An 18,404-nucleotide genomic window follows, 5' to 3' on the forward strand; every position below is an offset into this window, starting at 1 on the left:
TGGCTTCACATCTCCCCTGAATGTACCCAACATCGCGTTCTTTCCCGCTAATTGGGGCCATTTCCCGGACAATTGCTGTGGTCACGACGACCTTGTCAGCAGCGCCGTTGAGGTCGCCCGGGAGTTGGCACCTGCCCAGGCGGCATTTCCCGCTGCCATTGGCTGAGGTGGGACGCCCACCGTGGTCCCCCAGAGGTCACAGGTCACACCGCCACGGGACGGGCAGCTGCCTGTGACTCAACTGTGACTCACAGCTGAGCCATGACTCGGTCGCCTCGGACAACCGCAAACGTGCTGTGAACACAGGTGAATCTCGCCGGATGTCTCCGCATGCTGGCTGCATGCTTGCGTCTGGGCTGACCCGCAGAACATTGCATTCTCCGTTGGTAGAATCACTGGAGATACGTATTTCAGGCTGGATCAATGTGTGCCAACCTAGAAGTCCGCGGCATATTCTTGCCACGGCATCATGATGAATGATGCTATTTCTTTCCTCCTCCCCTCTCTCTCCTCTCTTACCTCTCTCTCCTCTCCTCTCCTCTCCTCTCTCTCTCTTCCTCTCTACACCCTCTCCCTCTCTCACTCTCCTCTCTTCCTTCTCTCTCTCCTCTCGTCCTCCCTCCACGCTCTCTCTCTCTCTCTCTCTCTCTCTCTTCTCTCTCTCTCTCCTCTCCTCTCTCATCTCTCTCTCTCTCTCTCTCTCTTCTCTCTCTCTCTCTCTATCCTCTCTCTCTCTCTTCTCTTCTCTCTCTCTCCCCCTTCCTTGACCCACCCTTTCCTCTCGCTTCCTCCCTCTATCTGGTCACTCCATCCCTATCCTTCCCTCCCTCTCTCCCTTCCTTCCTCCTACCTCTTTCCCTTCCCCTCCCACTACCCTCTCCCCTCCCTCCCTTCCTTCTCTCCCCTCTCCATCTCCCGACGGGGGCCGCCCGCTCCCGCTGCCCCCGGTGCCGTCTGCACCTGGTGCTGACTTCGTCTCTCCCACCAATCACCCCGCGACAGGAGCGCGGCGCGCGTCAAAGACGAGACCCCGTACCCGCATTAGGGAGGATCCGTAGTCAATTGTGCGGGGCGGTGGACGAGCCGCCTGCCGGCCACAACAATAGTCTGCCGACTCTGCGGAAGACATGAGCGGGGACGGCAGGCGGAGTGAGGCGGAAGAAAGGAGAGATTATCGGGGTCTTTCAGCGCACCCGTGGGGACAATACAACATTCGGCTGCATTTACCGTTAGCGGACTCTGGAGCGGTGAGGCGTTTGGTAGCCATGCTGTACTCACTGGATCTACGATGCACCGCATCGCGCATCATGTGCAGCTGCTGTATAAATGTGCATTTACAAATACGTGTCCAGTGGTCCGAATAGCCAGCCAGGACGAATACGGTTTTAAAATTAAGTACCGAACAGTACACCTTGGGCATGATATGTTTTTAAGTGGATGCTTCCTTCTCAGCGAGCCAGTAAGTTCAAAATTGCTCTCTTCTGCAGAAGCGAGTTATTGCATTGCAGTGCGTCTTACTGGTTATTTGCGTTCGTGGGAGGGAGAGGGAGAGAGGAAGTGTTTGGGAGGGAAGAGACAGAACGAAATAGCCCAGTGGAGGCAGTGTTTGTTCCACGGCCGTGTGAGGAGACGCGTGACTTCGATCCTTGCTCTCGGCTAAAGTTTGGTCGTCCTCGCGGCAGTCGGCATATGTGACTAAAGGCTAAATGTCCTCGAGGCTAAATGTCGAGGCTAAATGTCCTTAGGTGTCAGTTGTATCACTAACACCAAGAATGATCGGGACAGAAGGAGGAAAAGTGTGATATGGAGAAGAATGGAAAGAGAAAAGGACATGGTGAGGAAGAGGATGAGAGCAAGAACGAGAATAAGGGAGAGCAAGTCCGCAGAAAGGAGAAGGGAAACGGAGAAAAAGAGGAAAAGGAAGAGAAAAGGAAAAAGAAAAGAGAGGGTGAGGAGGGTGACGTGGGGAAGAAGGAAACAGGGAAATACCCCAAAAATAAAATGTGGAGTTGGGTGGGTAAGAACGTGCAAGAAAAAAGAATGCTGTCACTTGTAAGTGCCACACAGGTTATTTTATATAAATGTATTGCATTTGTCGACAAAACACGTGACACACTACACTAGCTTCAATATTGAGCCTCAAGCCTTTGCCGTAGGTTGCTACTCATCCTTTCTCTTCAAGGAACATTTAACGCATTCTTGCTGCCCATGAGCTATAAAAAGGTTTTGCCATCGATTACGTAAGCATGATTACGATAAATCGACGAATCGACAAATGCAGTCGCATAGCGGTCTCAGGACATTTCAACTCAGTATCTCGCCAATAATGGTCCCCATTATCAAAGACTCTGCATGCCTTCGCCTTTTCTACTCCAGTTTTCTCATGCGAATGCCACCGCAATTACCAATGGTATACCATGGCAAATGCCATCGAGGTGACCGACTGTCGAGAGGCCGTAAATATCACAATAAACTCAGTTGTACTTAATCACACGGGCTGAGTCGCTGACGCCGCACCATCAGCAGAGCTGCAGCTGCAGGGCCGATATGTACTCCATGGCCATCTGGAGCGTCTCGTGCTTGGAGAGCTGCGACTCGCTCCCCTGCGGCAGGTGGTGCCGCAGCAGGTCGAACGCCTCGTTGAGCCGCTGCATGCGTCGCCGCTCGCGGCAGTTGGCGCCCTCACGGCGCCGGCGCCACACCGCCTCGCTGGCCGGCGCGCGCCGCTTCTTCCTCGGTGGCGGCGCCCCAGGTTCGGCCGAAGCTGGTCGTCTCTCAGACTGCTCGGCAACGCCGACGACCGACCGTGTTCGTGGTGGGGGATCAGGGGTGACGGAGATCCCATGCGGCAACCGAATGACGGCAGGTTCTGAAATGGAAATGGCGGTTTAGATGGCATTGTTGCACGTGGTTGCTTCGAGGCGTTGCTCAGAATGCCCCCAAGATAGAAGTCTCAGAAGTGTTTGATTACGCCGACGTCACAAATGCTAAGAATAAATGCATGTGATCCCCAGATTTCCGAACGGTCGTGCTACTTAACACCTATCCATAATGCAAAAACTGCCCCAAAATGTTCGGACGTTGACATGCAATTTCTGCCTTGTCTCTGAAAGTGCAACATCGCTCTTATCTGATTCGAAACACAAGGAGACATATAGCTATAAGTTGTAACGGAACTTTCCTACTGAAATGCGCAGCTTGTATGCGCTAAACTCAAAAAGTAATTTCTTGGATTTCAAGCATCGCAATTATTATCTCACAGTACTATTTTGCAATAACACTTTCTTCAGAGATTTTGGAGATGCTCAATAAATGTACAGCTTGGGGGAACCTCTCCAATGGCGGACATGAAAATCCCGTCAGGCATACGTAAACATATGATATGCTGTTGACTGCAAATATCACAAGCCTGCACGAACCAGAAGTTGCTCTGGGGATTCAGCCACGACATTTTTTCCTGGCAGCTTGCATGCAAGGAAGCAACTTACCTCCCTTGACGGAAATAGCGTGTGCTTCCGGATAACTGCAGTCCATCTCAAAGACTCGCTTCATGTCCTGCTTCACGCGTGAAGTCATGGTGTGTGCAGAATGTAACAGCGGTACCCTGTAGTGCTGCATCCAGCGGTCTCCGTCATCAAGCGTGATACCACTGTCGGGGCTGTCCGGCAGCGTCAACGCCATGCCGTCTTCGTCCTCGCGCCGCGCTTGCCCACAGAGACCTCAACTACCGACCGTCGGTGCTAGCGCCCTGTCCTCCACTGCAGTCTCCGTCGTCTCCCCGCCGGCACGCGTCGACCAAGCCGCGATTGGTCGCCGTCCGCGGAGGGGGCGGAGCCTATCGGCGACGACGTCGTCTGCCCAGCCGTTTCTGCGAGACAGCGCTTGCGGACGGCGCGCGTCTGCCTGGCGGTGAGGGGAAGAGTTCGCGGCGAGGGTCAAAAGACGGAGTCAACCCCTGGTTACGGCGACCGCCGAAAGCATCACGGATGAGAGAAAATGCTGGGGCGATAGAGCACACGCACAACGCATGAAGCTTAACATGATGTAATGATATCTATTACTGGTGGAAGCAGTGAATATGATGCACATTTGGCACCTTTCAACCGATAAGAAAGCAAGAAGTGAGATCGCCGGGGTGCCGCTTAATGAAATTAGCTTGATGGTGTCTGTGATGGATCTGAAATGTAATTCCTATGCGAAGTTGAGAGAAGACTCGGCATTTTTCTCGATCAGGAACTTTTCTTTTCAAGATAAAAAACTTTCTTTTCTCGACCAAGATCACCTGCTTCCAGCAGCTTCCCCGTCCACAGTCATATTTCGGGCTGGTTCCTCAGACTCGAGCGCAAAGCGGATTACACCTACGATTCTGGGCGAGCTAACCGCGTCGCAGACCAACACTACTAGAGCAGACACTTTCTGAGATTCTGAGAACCTGCTCCGCTCCGCACGGGCATGTTCTCGGAAAAAGCCCACTTTGGCTTGCACGCCACAGGAATATGTGAACTAATGCATAATGCAGAAATATATACACCGTAGTTGCAAAGCAGAAATAAGCAGGAGGCATCCATTCACAAGCATTTAAGTGGCTCCTCCACGCCTGAACACGGTCGGCTTAGGTAAACCATTTTCACTTCAAAGCTGCATCTCAAGATGCCATTTCGTATTCTCTTGCATTTTCATGTCACTCAAGTTAGTGATTTTCTCAGCTCTGCGGAGGAAAATGAGTGAGTACTTAGGTCATAACTCACAATGTCTGAAAGGAACGGACGAGGCACAAACCTTAGTAACTCCGAAATGTTGCAGATGCGCCAAAAGGCATAAATGATGCGGTAACCGTCGTGCTATTCCGCAAAAATTGCATGCAAAGGGGCGTTGAAACGCCTGTAAAATCTGATAACCAAGAAATACCGGCAACCAAGGCCATGACAGCAAAATTGAAGGTAGTGAATTTAGCATGAGAGGATTAATTCCATTATGGGCAGTAATTTTTGTTGCAGTTTTTTAATGTCATTAATCTGTACGGTCAATGACCTTGGCGTTTCTTTCCGGGTATTCCCCAAAGGCTGGTCATCATCTGAAGCCAGTCTCACAAACCATCTGGCTGCCATTCACCTACTTCAAGCATGTCATCAGTCATCAGTGAGACATGACCTGTAGATAACGTGACTGATGAACAATGATTACTGATCAATGACCTTGATGATGTCAAATGACATGGCAAATGAAATGAAGCAAAATGAAACAAAACAAATGAAATGATAAAAACGGTCAAAGACCTTGGTGTTTCTTTCCAGGTATTCCTCAAAGGCCATTGATGAGCAATGATGATGAACAATGATCACTGATGACGGCACAATATTGCAGGTAGCCGCTTGATATTAGTAGCACTATATTACCAATGGAGGTATTCTTACGCTATGTAATTCAATTTATGAATTGTCCAATCTGAACCACTCAGCATGGATCTTCAGACCTTTACGTCGTCAAATATGACCGAGGTCTGAGCTATTTAGAGGCAATCACGAGCGACCGGAGTGCGCGGGACCGACGCACCCCCCCCCCCCCCCCTTCCCCGCCTTTGGCAAACGCGAGTTGTCGACAGTGAGAACCTCCTCCCCCCAATTGAGAAGCGGGTGAGGGCCTTCGCATTAGGGAAGGCCCTCACCTACAGGGAGTCTTTTACACACGCTCGGACGTGTATTCCTACCCCGGCATCCATAAAACATTATACAGACACGCGTAATCCCATGACTTACGTCCAACTGTACTCAGGGGCTTGCTTAGGATTTCACGGTGGGGAGGGGCGCACTTACAAAAATTCACCAAATTTGAAAAATAAAGTACACCGCTCCGAGGACGCGCATTTTTTTCTCCGTATGTCGTAAAATAACATGGCATGCTTTCGATCTTATTCATACGTGTAGAGCCGTAATTTTTAACTGCCAGCGTTAAGTCATGCACACATTAATGAATCTCACAAATTTTGATAGGGGGCCATGTGTCCACCGAGGCTTCTAAGAACGCACACCCTGCACATTCTTTCCAGGGGTTCAAATTTTGAACTCGTGCTCCGTGCTGGTGCTCCCATACGTAACATGGGGTTCTTCCAGATAAAGACCTGTCATCTGAAGCTGTAAAAAAGTGAAGGCAAATACAAGTCCAGGTATGCCTTTATGGTTACCAGAATTGCTTGTGGTTTCCAACGGCGTAGCACACACAGGTGTAGCTATTTGTGGACAATGACTGGCTCTACTTATTGGCGATAGTTATAGTTGCGCGGTAAGTACGCACTCATTGGAATGTATCGCACATACAATTTTTCAGTTCTGGGATATTGCAGAATCCCGGGATTGCAAATTTGAAAATACCAGGAGGCCTAGATTAAAAGCAGCTCTGGAACAGATATTTTTGGTTGAAAAAGCAGAAAATTGGCAAATCGTCACCACAAGCTAAACACATCTGCTTCAGAAGCTATCATGTCCTTTCCCCAAACCAAGCACGTGTTCGATTAAAAAAACTGGACAACGTTTTAAAATGAGCATAAAAATGAGTTGATTCAACACTGATTTGGGAACGCTGCTGAGCAATTCAAATGTGATTTAAGTCCGAACCAAACTCGCTGTTTTGCTCGGACCATGATCTACTGGGTCACACATTAAGCAAAGAAGCGCACATTGCATCCTTAGCTGATAAACAATGATTCATAGCCCGCTTAGTGACAACACAGGAGGGTACAGCGGAAAAACATGCTAAATGGTGGGAGCAATGAAACCAGAAATTGGATTATCCAATATAGCATACAATTCATCAAAATTCCAGTATATATATATATATATATATATATATATATATATATATATATGTATATATATATATATACATGTTTATATGTATATATAACTTACATAAAGTAGACTTAAGCTTTAAGTGTGATAAAGCGTGACATGCCGTTTACTTTCATTTGTCTGTATTTAAGACGATCAACTAAGGCATACATATGAAGCGTTTTTTACAGACTTGGATCAGCCAAATACGAGGCGACGTAAACACTGGGCTGCACAAAGAACAATCCTCTGTGCTACGTTACACTAGGTGTGTGGGTGTCTAGTCACTGACTGTTAACATCTTTTGCTTGACCTGGATAGCCAGTATCTATTTGGCTATTGAACTGAACTCAGTTCAGGTGCTATTGAATGCCACCATCGGGTAATAGGAGGAAGCTGCACTGTATGTGCATCTGTGGAGGTGGTGTCTATGTAAGAGTCATAGTCCTGGATTGGGTTTTTGTGCACCTCAGTGAGATAGTCTTGTTGTCTCGTATGACAGGCCTCCCCAATGAGGCATCATAGATCAGGGCTGTCCTGACAGAATTTGGTGGAACAGGTAAGCATCTGCGAGAAGCCCAAACAGGATAAAATCTTTTTACTCCGGTGTTTTAGAATATAGGGTTTGAATCAATCCATTGTTGCCTCTCGCTGACTGAGCACGATTCCGTTATATCCATTTTTTAGAGAAAAACTAGTTCATTTCATTTTCTACTCCACTTAATTTTTGCGAAAGAGTCAACTTATTGGCAACTCATCGAAACACAAGATGTGCTCGATGGTCATTGATCGCTTCATTCAAGTACAGGGTCTATCTCAAACGCACCTCGCATGCTCTCCTCCTACTACTGATGAACCCACCCCCGGCGCCGGGGGCTCCGGCGGCGGCGGCGGCGGCGGCGGCGGCGGCGGCCACACCGAGGCTGTCCATTACCCCTGCCCGGATGGCCGGCTCATTTCGGCCCGACACGGCAGCCCGCCGCCGCCGCCGCCGCCGCCACCGCCGGCGGCCGCGCCGCCACTGCCGTCGGCGCATGCGCTAATCGCACACTAATTATGCAAATGCCCGACCAGACTGCGGACAAGTGTGCCGCCCTGCCGGAGGTCGGCGCATGTTCCAGCCCGGGTGGAGGCTAGCAGGATCGTTTAAGGGGTAACAGAGGCGCGTGGCGGGCGTCCTGCGCCGAGGCGTGATTTGCTGGGGGTTGGGTGGAGGCTAGCCGGAGAGTTTTCGGAAGTGAAAGGCGCGGGCGGTTGGAGCGCATTGAAGTGTACTTTGGTGCGAGGCTGGGCGACTGCTAGCTGGCCCTGGGTGCAGTTGACGGTTGTTATTGATGTTGATGTCGAGATGTTTGTTGCTTAGGCACTGATTGGGACGCTATTTCGGGCTTGTCACGGCGAAATTTCAATCATTCGACGAAAAAGACAAACATCGATACAAAGTGTCTGCGTGGAGAACTTGGTATGTTAATAAACAAACAATGGTTTTGGAAAATTTTGGGTCGAAAACTGGTTTCCAATGACATGCGAGGCAGTATTTCTCCAGTAAACTTCTGAGCTTGTATCTGGCGTGGGGTTAGGTTTTGAACTGCTGGCCATCTACCCTCATTTTTTAATACCATTAACAACGGCAAAAACAAGAGATTAAGGTGATCCTTAGCTAAATCTAGTAGCCTGCGCGACTTACCTGATAGTCTTGCTCACAAACTCCTTGACGTGACCATTTCAAGGGCGTGGTTGCTCAGCGAAGCTGGAAGGGACTGTAGCTTACAACGGAGATAATAGGGCTGGAGCTCCAAGGTCGGACATGGTGATATGGACTGTACTTTATGCAGGCATCCACCAGAACATTCTGGCGGCTATGCTCTTGGTAGTTGCGTTACATGCGTCGATAAATAATCCACCCAAACCAGGATTCTGTAAGATAACTCAGAGCGTGTTTGCTGCCTACTTACCGAGCTCAAAATATTGCTCCACCTTAAAATTGATCCGTTCGTTACGTTACAACTGCCGTGTGTTTTCAATCAGTGTTGTGTGTAACCTTGAATGTGATATAAACTCTCGCCCGTGGCTTCGCACGCCAGGTGGTGCGCGCGGTGTGCCGGACCAATCAGAGCGCCAGACGCCCGTCACCGTTTTTTGATTGGTCGGACGTCTCACGTGACGTGTTCGTCGACAGCTGAACCCGTCGCGGACCCGTTTAGAAGCTGATGCGTATCAGGGATTGGCAAGGCCCCAAATAACTGGAAGCAAGACTAAGATAAGTGGACGGCGATAACCGCGTCCCCAAATCCAGCATAGCGCTCACGTTTAGCTATTTATAGAAGTCTGATGTCATGCTTAGAGAATATCTTCATAAACAAGCGAAGTGAACCAGCCTTAGTTCGGTGTTCATCCACGCCTTCACGGGATGTTGACTAGCCAAAGAGCCCGAAGCGACCTGAAATGCTTAGAGTGAATCACGCACTGGTATCAACCGCGCACTGGTACAGAGCAGAGTCCTTCTGGTATCAGAACGACTCCACTCTACGGTGAGCGAAGCCGTTCCGGGTTGAGACACCGCTGCGAGCCGGCACCTCAGTCGTGCCCTCACCCTACCCGCAGTCTATTTAGTGTTGTCGCCCCGGCCGAAGCAATCTAACGACGGAATTGGCCCAGTGCCAAGTGCGCCGGCGCGTCCCGCCCGGGTTTCATCCATGACAAACTATTTTTATTATCTTGGCCGGGTGATGAGAGGTTGTGCGCCGGCGCCTTTGAAGGCGGCGTTCCCCCTCAGCGGGTGGGGAGGGGTAATTGGGGGTGGCTCGCGCCGCGCAGAAAAATGTCAGCAAGCGTGGACGCCCGCTGACCCAGAAACGAAGCACTTTGGCAGTAGAGCGGCCCGTGATAGCATGTTTTCAAAGGCCTTTAGAAGTAAACAATTAGGAGAATGAGCTTCAATGACCTATTAGAAGACAAAATGAGCAGCAGTCTTCGCAAAAAAATGACACGAGGCAAAGCAGCCGTGGAAAAAACGGCAATCACGACGAAAAACAGTTAATTGCTTCTGCTCCATCAGTATCCTGCCATGATAGGCTGGACTTAAGTGTTTGCTTGCAAGCACGGAGCACCATTCTCCCAGCACCACCGCCAACCCGCGATGCAAATCACCAATGAATGAAACATGACCTCACCGATCTGAGTCGACGAGACGGCCCGAGGGCTGCACCCGTATGCCATTCATCGCGGCCTGCCATTCATTGTCGTTCACCAGACGGCGCCCGGGGCGCCTGACGCACCTGCCTGGGGCCTGAGGCCGACCAGGACCCGCCGCCGTCCGGCTCCTGGCCGGCTGAACTACCCGCACATCTGCATAACACAGGCCACCCGGGAGTAATGGGGGACCACGCGCTGTTCGTGGTCACGCGAGAGCCGGGCCGCCGCGCTGGGGTTCGGAGATGGCGCCTGAGTGTGGGTTGGGATCCAGCTTTGGGGGACGTGTTTATTTGAGCCTGTTGCGACAGTGGTGTGGCGATATGGTGGATGCGGGTGGCTATCGCAGCTTGGTTTGATGCGGGTACTAATTCTGTACCGATTATTTCTACGTGGAAATACGTGGATGTACGTGGTGAGACACGGGGACGATTATATTTCCGATTACGCTATCCGGTAGTGCAACGAGAGATCAAGTGATACACTTTCCATTGAGAACAACAGGGGGCAAGAGGAGTTTTGTGAGACGGGCATCGATGGTCACTGTGCAGGGCTATACAAATAGTTATGCAGGCGCAAATACGATGGGCTCCTTCTGACCATGCAGAAAAAAAAAAAGTATTGAGAGAAGAAGAGAGAAGAATAGAGAGAGAGAGAGAGAGAGGAGAAGAGAGAGAGAGCACGAGGAGGAGATGAGAGAGAAGAGAGAGAGATGAGAAGGAGAGAGAGAGAGAGAGAGAGAGAGAGAAGAGAGAGAAGGAGAGAGAGAGAGGAAGAGAGAGAGAGAGAGAGAGACAGAGAGAGAGAGGAGAAGACGAGAGAGAGAAGAGAAAGAGATAGAGAGAGAGGAGAGAGAGAGAGAGAGAGAGAGAGAGAGAGACATGAGAGAGAGAGAGAGACGAAGGAGCTATAGAGAGAGAGAAGAGGAGAGAGAGTCAGAGAGAGAGAGAAAGAAGAGAGAGAGAGAGAAGAGAGAAGAGGAGAGAAGAAGAGAAGAGAGAGAAGAGAGAGAGAGAGAGAGAGAGAGAGAGAGAGAGAGAGAGAGAGAGGAGAGAGAGGAGAGAGAGAGAGAGAGAAGAGAGAGAGAGGAGAGGGGGTAGAGGGAAGGAGCGGGAAGGGAGTGTTGTAAAATAGCACAGGTCTTTGAAGAGAGGAGCGAGAAAGTGTCCAACCACGATGAACATGGAATGAAGCCGACGAGATTGGAGTTACAACAGTCTCGAACACCATAGCTGCCTCGAATGCTTCCGCCTTCCCCTACAAGTGGAACAAAAAAAGGCGCTACTCCAGTGTAAGTCATCTAATTGAACCATCCGCCCGGAGGAAGTGGCTCAATTACACCTGATGCGCTTTTAATGATCGGCTTTTATTTCGGCTGTTGTTTGAGTCGATCGGCAAACGGCCAGCTCTTCTGTTTATGCCTGGGCCGGGCTTCGTTCCCAAACATATTTCCGTTGGAGACACCAGCCTGTCGGTTCACCTTTACACACGCAGACCCACTACCCTCCAACAGCTCGTGCACAAAACAAACACCTGAACACCTGTACACAAACACCTGATGCACACCGGACCCACTACCTCCAACTCGTGCACAAAACACAAAACACAAAACCCTGACACACCTGTACACAAAACACCTGATGCACACGCGGACCCACTACCTCCAACAGCTCGTGCACAAAACACAAAACACAAAACACTGAACACCTGTACACAAAACACCTGATGCACACGCGGACCCACTACCTCCAACAGCTCACACTCAAACACAAAACACCTGAACACCTGTACACAAAACCCCTGATGCACACGCGGACCCACTACCTCCAACAGCTCGTGCACAAAACACAAAACATCTGAACATCTGTACACAAAACCCCTGGTGCACACGCGGACCCATGACCTCCAACAGCACGACTGCATATCTGCCGCCGCCCTGGAAGCCTGGAAGATGCATCAGGATGCTGTCATTCGACGGCCAAGATGAATGTCGTCCTGCACACATCTTGGCAATTCTTTCATCTGTCGCACGGATGCCAGGGCGTGTGAACAGGTTAATCAGTCACACGCTCACTCACTCCAGGGATGGTTGTCCTGCAAGTAAGTGAGCGTATTCAACACTGTCAAATAAGGTGACACAAAACGAACTTTGACTGTGGGCGCGCTGTGAAAAGCCGCCATTGCGTCCGCCGGTCAAACCATGGCACGTCCTTCCGGAGGGCATCTTCACGTTCACCTCTCTGCATCTTGCCGAGTCTCCCGCTCCGGTCACCTTCGGTGTCAGCCGCACCTGACCTCATGACCCTCTTGGCCTTGCCCACCACCGCCAGCGCCGGCGGGGCGCTTTTGCGACGTCCCCCGCGTTCGCCCGGGCGATAGCCCGCTGACCTCCTTGACCCCTGGGGGAGCGTCCGGCCGATATTAATTAGAAAGTTGACGGGGCGCTGCGGGGACCGCGCCACATAATTCAATCACACGTCGGACAGGGGGCCGGACAAAGGCGCTCCAGGAGAGCTATTCAGTGGCGTGTCCGGGGTGGCGGGGCAGCGCCGGTTCCCGGTGGCGGAAATAGTGATCTGACGTAAATGCAGACGAATTCTGGATAAGGAAATCTCGTCCTCACATTCAAAATAAGTCACGTCAGGGCGTAGTCAGTCTCTTCAGTATTCTTCTTATTGCTCATTATTTGCTATATTGCTATTGCTTCGGCTATTTTGTATTCGTATGCAGGCGCATGTACGAAGGAAGGTATGCATTGGTTGTGGTTTGAATACCAGATATCACGAGGGTCTCCTCAGGGTCCCCCCAATGTACCGGATGTTAGGCCTGTTAACGCTTAAGGATGCATTGGTGTGGTTTGAATACCAGATATCGCGAGGGTCTGCTCAGGGTCTCCCCAATGTACCGGATGTTAGGCCTGTTAACGCTTAAGGGATGCATTGGTGTGGTTTGAATACCAGATATCGCGAGGGTCTGCTCAGGGTCTCCCCAATGTACCGGATGTTAGGCCTGTTAACGCTTAAGGGATGCATTGGTGTGGTTTGAATACCAGATATCGCGAGGGTCTGCTCAGGGTCTCCCCAATGTACCGTATGTTAGGCCTGTTAACGCTTAAGCAAAGTCAAGTATCAAATGCCTTCCGAGAGTAATGGCTGGGTGGTTAGTGCCTAGACTCCTACGCGGGCGTCTCGGGTTCGGATCCCGGTTGTGCCATGGCGCCTGGGCGCCGGTATGACCTCCGCAGTTGCTGGTGCTCCATAAAGCACCGCTCAACGACGGGCTTCGAAGGTTTTCTTTTTTAAATCTTAAAATATCAGTTTCTATCAGCACAGATGATTGTATCGCCGTACTGACGCATTTTCGTGATCCGCAAAGTTTCAAATTCCTCCTCTGAAATGCAGGCTCTTAACGACATGCACCAAGCGCATGACCTTGACCTCGCTGCCCCGACCCGGCGTCAGCTGACGGCTATCAGCTGACGCTCTCCGCAGACGCGCCAGGAATGTCTGCTCGTCGCCGTTGGGTGTCTGACCGCTGTTGCGTGTGTCAGATTATACAGATGAAAAACAGACTGCTGCGTTAACTAGGGTACGCGCTTTCGGGGGGCGGGAGGACCCGACGGCCAGATGAAAACGCCGTCTGGTTAGGCATGTGCGTGCATGACGGGGGGGGGGGGGTTGTAGAGGGGGCAATTATACCCTCGGTTAGATATGTGGCGGAATTCAAATTGTGGGGAGTGGGACGAGTGCCATTTGTTTCTGTTGGAACCGGGTATATGGTCGGTCTTCCCTCGAGGCTTGAGGAAGATCTCTGAATAGCAAGCCATTGTTGGAGCTATGTGAGCCAGGGGAGGGGGAGTCCTGTGTCGCCTAAGGCCTTCCCATCATCTTTGTGTCCACTACTGCTTGCCTCGCCCTATTTAATGTCAGGACCAGTCAATGGCGAGGCCGTTGAAACACACTACATGCAGCACGCAATTCTTTCTTCAAATACTGGCTGTTGTATCCCACCCCTCCCCTCCCCCCCCCCCCCATTAATTTGATGAAGAGCCACCCCAGTATGGGTAACGTGCCAGTTGTGCATAAGGAGACAGAGCAATTATCTGCGCCTTCCGAAGCTCCATTTTTTGTCTGATTTTCCAATGTTTGTCTTGTAATATGATCCTCAATGTTGTTTTTGTGCATGTACCTGTTTTCTGTTCTAATTTTCATGACCTGGTTTGACATATTTTAAGTCAAAACGAAGGACATATGATGCGTGTGACAAGCCTCACCCACCATCGTTTTGTTTCATGGCATCCTGCTGAGTTTACGGTAACAGGACTGGTCCATGTCCCTGATACATCCATGACATGTTTCCAAAACATCTATGGTGTTTGGACCTGATTATTATGGTAACATACCTTCTCTTAGCTGAATCCCGAGTTCGCTACGGAAGGACCGGGCTGCGTGTCAGAATTATGGTCAAAAAAGGATGCAACTATCTAGCTTTCTCTGTCTCTCCGCGTGCAGTCTCCCGTGGCCCCGCCGCAGGTACCACGTACGCCCTCCCCCTCCCCCGCCCCCTCGCCCCCAATTATCTGTCGGCCGGCACTTGCCGGCGCCGCATAATTGGTGTGATGGAGAGGGCGCTCAGCTGAGTTACTCGGGACTCGGAGCTGATCAGACCCAGCCGTGACTCCGAGCTGATCAGTCCCAGCCGTGACTCCGGGCTCATCAGGCCCAGTCGTGACTCCGGGCTGATCAGACCCAGCCGCGACTCCGGGCTGATCAGACCCAGCCGTGACTCCGAGCTGATCGGACCCAGCCGTGACTCCGGGCTGATCAGACCTACCCGTGACTCTAGGCTGATCAGACCCAGCCGTGACTCCGGGCTGATGAGACCCAGCCGCGACTCTGGACTAATCAGGCCCAGCCGTGACTCCGGGCTGATCAGGGCCCAGCCGTGACTCTAGGCTGATCAGACCCAGCCGTGACTCCGGCTGATCAGGCCCAGCCGTGACTACGGGCTGATCAGGCCCAGTCGTGACTCCCGAACTGATCAGTCCCAGCCGTGACTCCGGGCTGATCAGGCCAGTCGTGAATCCGGGCTGATCGGACCCAGCCGCGACTCTGGACTGATCAGGCCCAGCCGTGACTCTAGGCTGATCAGACCCAGCCGTGACTCCGGGCTGGTCAGTCCCAGTCGTGACTCCGGGCTGATCAGGCCAAGCCGTGACTCTAGGCTGTCAGGCCCGGTCGTGACTCGAAGCTGATTAGGCCCAGCCGTGACTCCGGGCTGATCAGTCCCAGCCGTGACTCCGGGCTGATCAGTCCCAGCCGTGACTCCGGGCTGATCAGTCCCAGCCGTGACTCCGGGCTGATCAGTCCCAGCCGTGACTCCGTGCCGTCGACTCACGCTGGAGCGGGCATGCTGCGGCTACGGGGAGCGGTATATCTTGTCGAAAGCCGCTGGATGCTCCAGCAGAAATTTGGGACCTTGTGTCGATGTTTCCGAGCGCCTCCGTAGACTTCGTGTCGCAGCCTGAAGTAATGGCTGTGCGGGATGAGGAGCACCGAAGCGTGTAATGCAACGTCATGGGCGGCAATGTGGAAAGCGTTGTTAATGACGTCAAGTGATACATGGAGGCTTCATAAATTAATACCAAGATGGTTTAAGCGGTGGCTCATGCAACCGTTTGGCGCGAGAACCTAACAAGTAGGTTTTTCCTTGCGGAATGCTTCGGGATGCTGCCGCGGGTTTTGGGAAAAATTTTGCGGAATAGTAGGAAGGTGGAGACAATTGCGCAGGCCAAGTACATCTAGATTAATCATCTATCATCATCTATCAGATAAAAACTCTGTTAACGTACGCAGAGGAAGGCTATCGCAGAGGCACGTGCCATTCAAACAGAACATCACCGCACCAAGGGTGCGAAATCCGTGCGCCTGCTCACCTGTTCTTGAGCCTATTTTGGGAGCCGCTGTTTTTGGAATGCTGCAACGCATCCCGTGTGACTGCTTGAATTCGAAAAAAATCGCCTTAATTTCGGCCGGAAATATCCGCAATCAATAAAGCACATTGTGCCCAGCTATTAAGGCATGTCTCCACGCCTTATGCAGATAATTACTTTTTTCTTATGTCGATAGTTCTTGGAACGGCATGTGCCAAATCATGCCACTCTCATTGCTTCTCTAATTATTACGGAATTGGCTTGATCGGGGCTCAATTTGTATTGGGTCTACAGACGTCAATATTCAGCGATATCAAAGGAACCGCTAAGCTTTTCAGTGTCCTTAATTGTCTTTTGACGTGCGCGATGTGAATTGGCTGACAAATGTGGCAACACAGTGGCTGACACATTGGTCATGAACTAGTCCAAGGATGTTTGACTGCAAGGGAGGTTGATGGCGGTGAAAGTAATAGACTAAAAAACTAACAACTACCTGGGCTGAAATTCTGTCCTAAATCATCTAGCGTGCATGGCCGCAGCATTGTATATCGTCAAAAGCACGGTAAAAGTCTACTTGATATAAGCAATAACGTACTTAAGCTCCTGGTTCTTCAGCATAATGAGCTCCAGCCCTTAACATAATCGAATTTTCAAGTATCAGTCCCTTCTGGTTAAAGCAAACATTGGCATGTAGTGTGGCAATGCTCGACATTGCAAAAGGCATCTATGGTGACATGTGAATCATGATCATTTCGCTGTCATTAAAAACGTTTAGATTCTCTTTTCAACAGTTGACGCGCGACTCGAAGCCAGCTGATTCGAGGTCAGCTGACTTGAAGTCAGCTGATTTGAAGTCAGCTGTTAAAGTGCATTTAACAATCTGCCTTGCTTAGATTGACAACACAATATAATGATTCCACGAGAAAGCTAAAGCAACTAATTTTGAATCAATCAGGACATGACCTGGACTGTAGTAACTCAACCAGCATATGGAGGGCGGTGAAGTGACGTCATTTGACCACCAGCGTCCGCTGAGAACACTCCACAACTCAAAGCGCCAGGTCAGCCAGAGGCTAGCCGTCTCGCATTTCACAACAGGTCTCGTCCGAGTCCATTATTTCGTTCTGAGATACCAAATCTATGTGATTTGCATTTGCGCAGCCCACCAGCGCCGGTCGGTCTGAGTGTGTTAGCATAATGTCTTCACTTATCTCCCGGACGCGACAGGACCAGCTCGCACATGTGGTGGCCTGCCGCAATGACTGCGGAGACTGCAAGGATTGTTTCATCACTGTCGATGTTGCATTTGGATGCATGCATATTATTTACGTAGGTTGCATTATGGAGGCAAGGGACGAAGCTGGCAGGGTGTTGGAGTTCGATGTGTGAGATCCCAGTGGGAAGCTCCCGTGCTGCCAAAATATTGTGATTGACCCCGATAACTATTGACACAAAAGGCGTGGATACCAAAAGTATGACAGGTACGCAATTGGACGAAGCATGCCATGGTAATGAGAGACATGGTAGATCAGGACAACTGGTGTCGACGACATCTTAGCCTGAGACCGTTTTGTCCTTTCTTTCCTAAATCATTCTGCTTTCCCCTTTTTTTCTATGCCACCGCGTCCTGCGTTCCTGTCAACTACAACGCAAAATATGGCAGCGAAGGTCATTTTGTGCTTAAGACTTAAGTCGTTGCCGATATACACAATTTTGTCGACAAAACACATTCATCGTCTCAATCTCGACACTGTTTGGCGGCTGAGACACAACGCCCTGAAATTCCACGTAACTCCTTTCAACAACACAACCTTGGGAGATGGCTTATATTAAACTTGCACGTTCACTATCCGTTTTACGAGAAAACGAGTTGAGCGCGTGCACCACATTCCACCCTTGCGATATTTATGGAAACCGGTATAGAAGCCGCAGAGGTTACGCAATGACCCCCTAGGTGTCATGTCGACAACAGTCTCACCTGTTTCGCGATAGCTAAACTCTCCATAGTTCACCAGCGACTGCAAATTGGCTGCTTCTACCGGTTGTCGGCGCTGAAGGCCCTATTCACCAGCCGTTCCACCGGTGCTGGAGTACGTCTACAGCACCATTGAGTTGTCCGAGACCACCCGGCCGAGGCTTCATCAGTATTCTGATGGTGGCCGCCGTATCAGCATTACACTAGCACCCCATTACGGCATGGTTATCGTGTCAGTAGAGGGCACCTGCAGCTCGTAAATGCCAGTCGAATCGATTCCCACGGCACGGATGGCCGGAGCAGCGCAGCAGGCGTGATGCAGTGTTGTAGGGTTACGTGGTGCTTGTGCAAGTGCTTTCCCACTGGGGTGTGCCTAATGTTTATTTGACGGCGTCAGCACGTTTGTTTAATTTCATTTGGAAGGGTCAGCAGGTGTGCTTTTTAATCACTGGTGTCGGCCGTGACCATGGCTAGTAAGCCG

At 50.9% G+C, this 18,404-nt stretch overlaps 1 protein-coding gene across 1 annotated transcript in view; it reads right to left on the reverse strand.

Moving 5' to 3' along the window:
• Window positions 1-2,519: 2,519 nt before the first annotated feature.
• Window positions 2,520-18,404, reverse strand: part of LOC119104697 (uncharacterized) — a 20,919-nt gene continuing 5,034 nt past the window's right edge. The window contains exon 2 of the mRNA XM_037228415.1: window positions 2,520-2,681. Coding sequence (XP_037084310.1) covers window positions 2,520-2,681 — 162 coding nt within the window. The remainder of the gene's footprint in view (window positions 2,682-18,404) is intronic.

This window comes from Pollicipes pollicipes, unplaced genomic scaffold (genome assembly GCF_011947565.3).
Source record: "Pollicipes pollicipes isolate AB1234 unplaced genomic scaffold, Ppol_2.1 Scaffold_6052;HRSCAF=7182_pilon_pilon_pilon, whole genome shotgun sequence".
Taxonomy (NCBI): domain Eukaryota; kingdom Metazoa; phylum Arthropoda; class Thecostraca; order Pollicipedomorpha; family Pollicipedidae; genus Pollicipes; species Pollicipes pollicipes.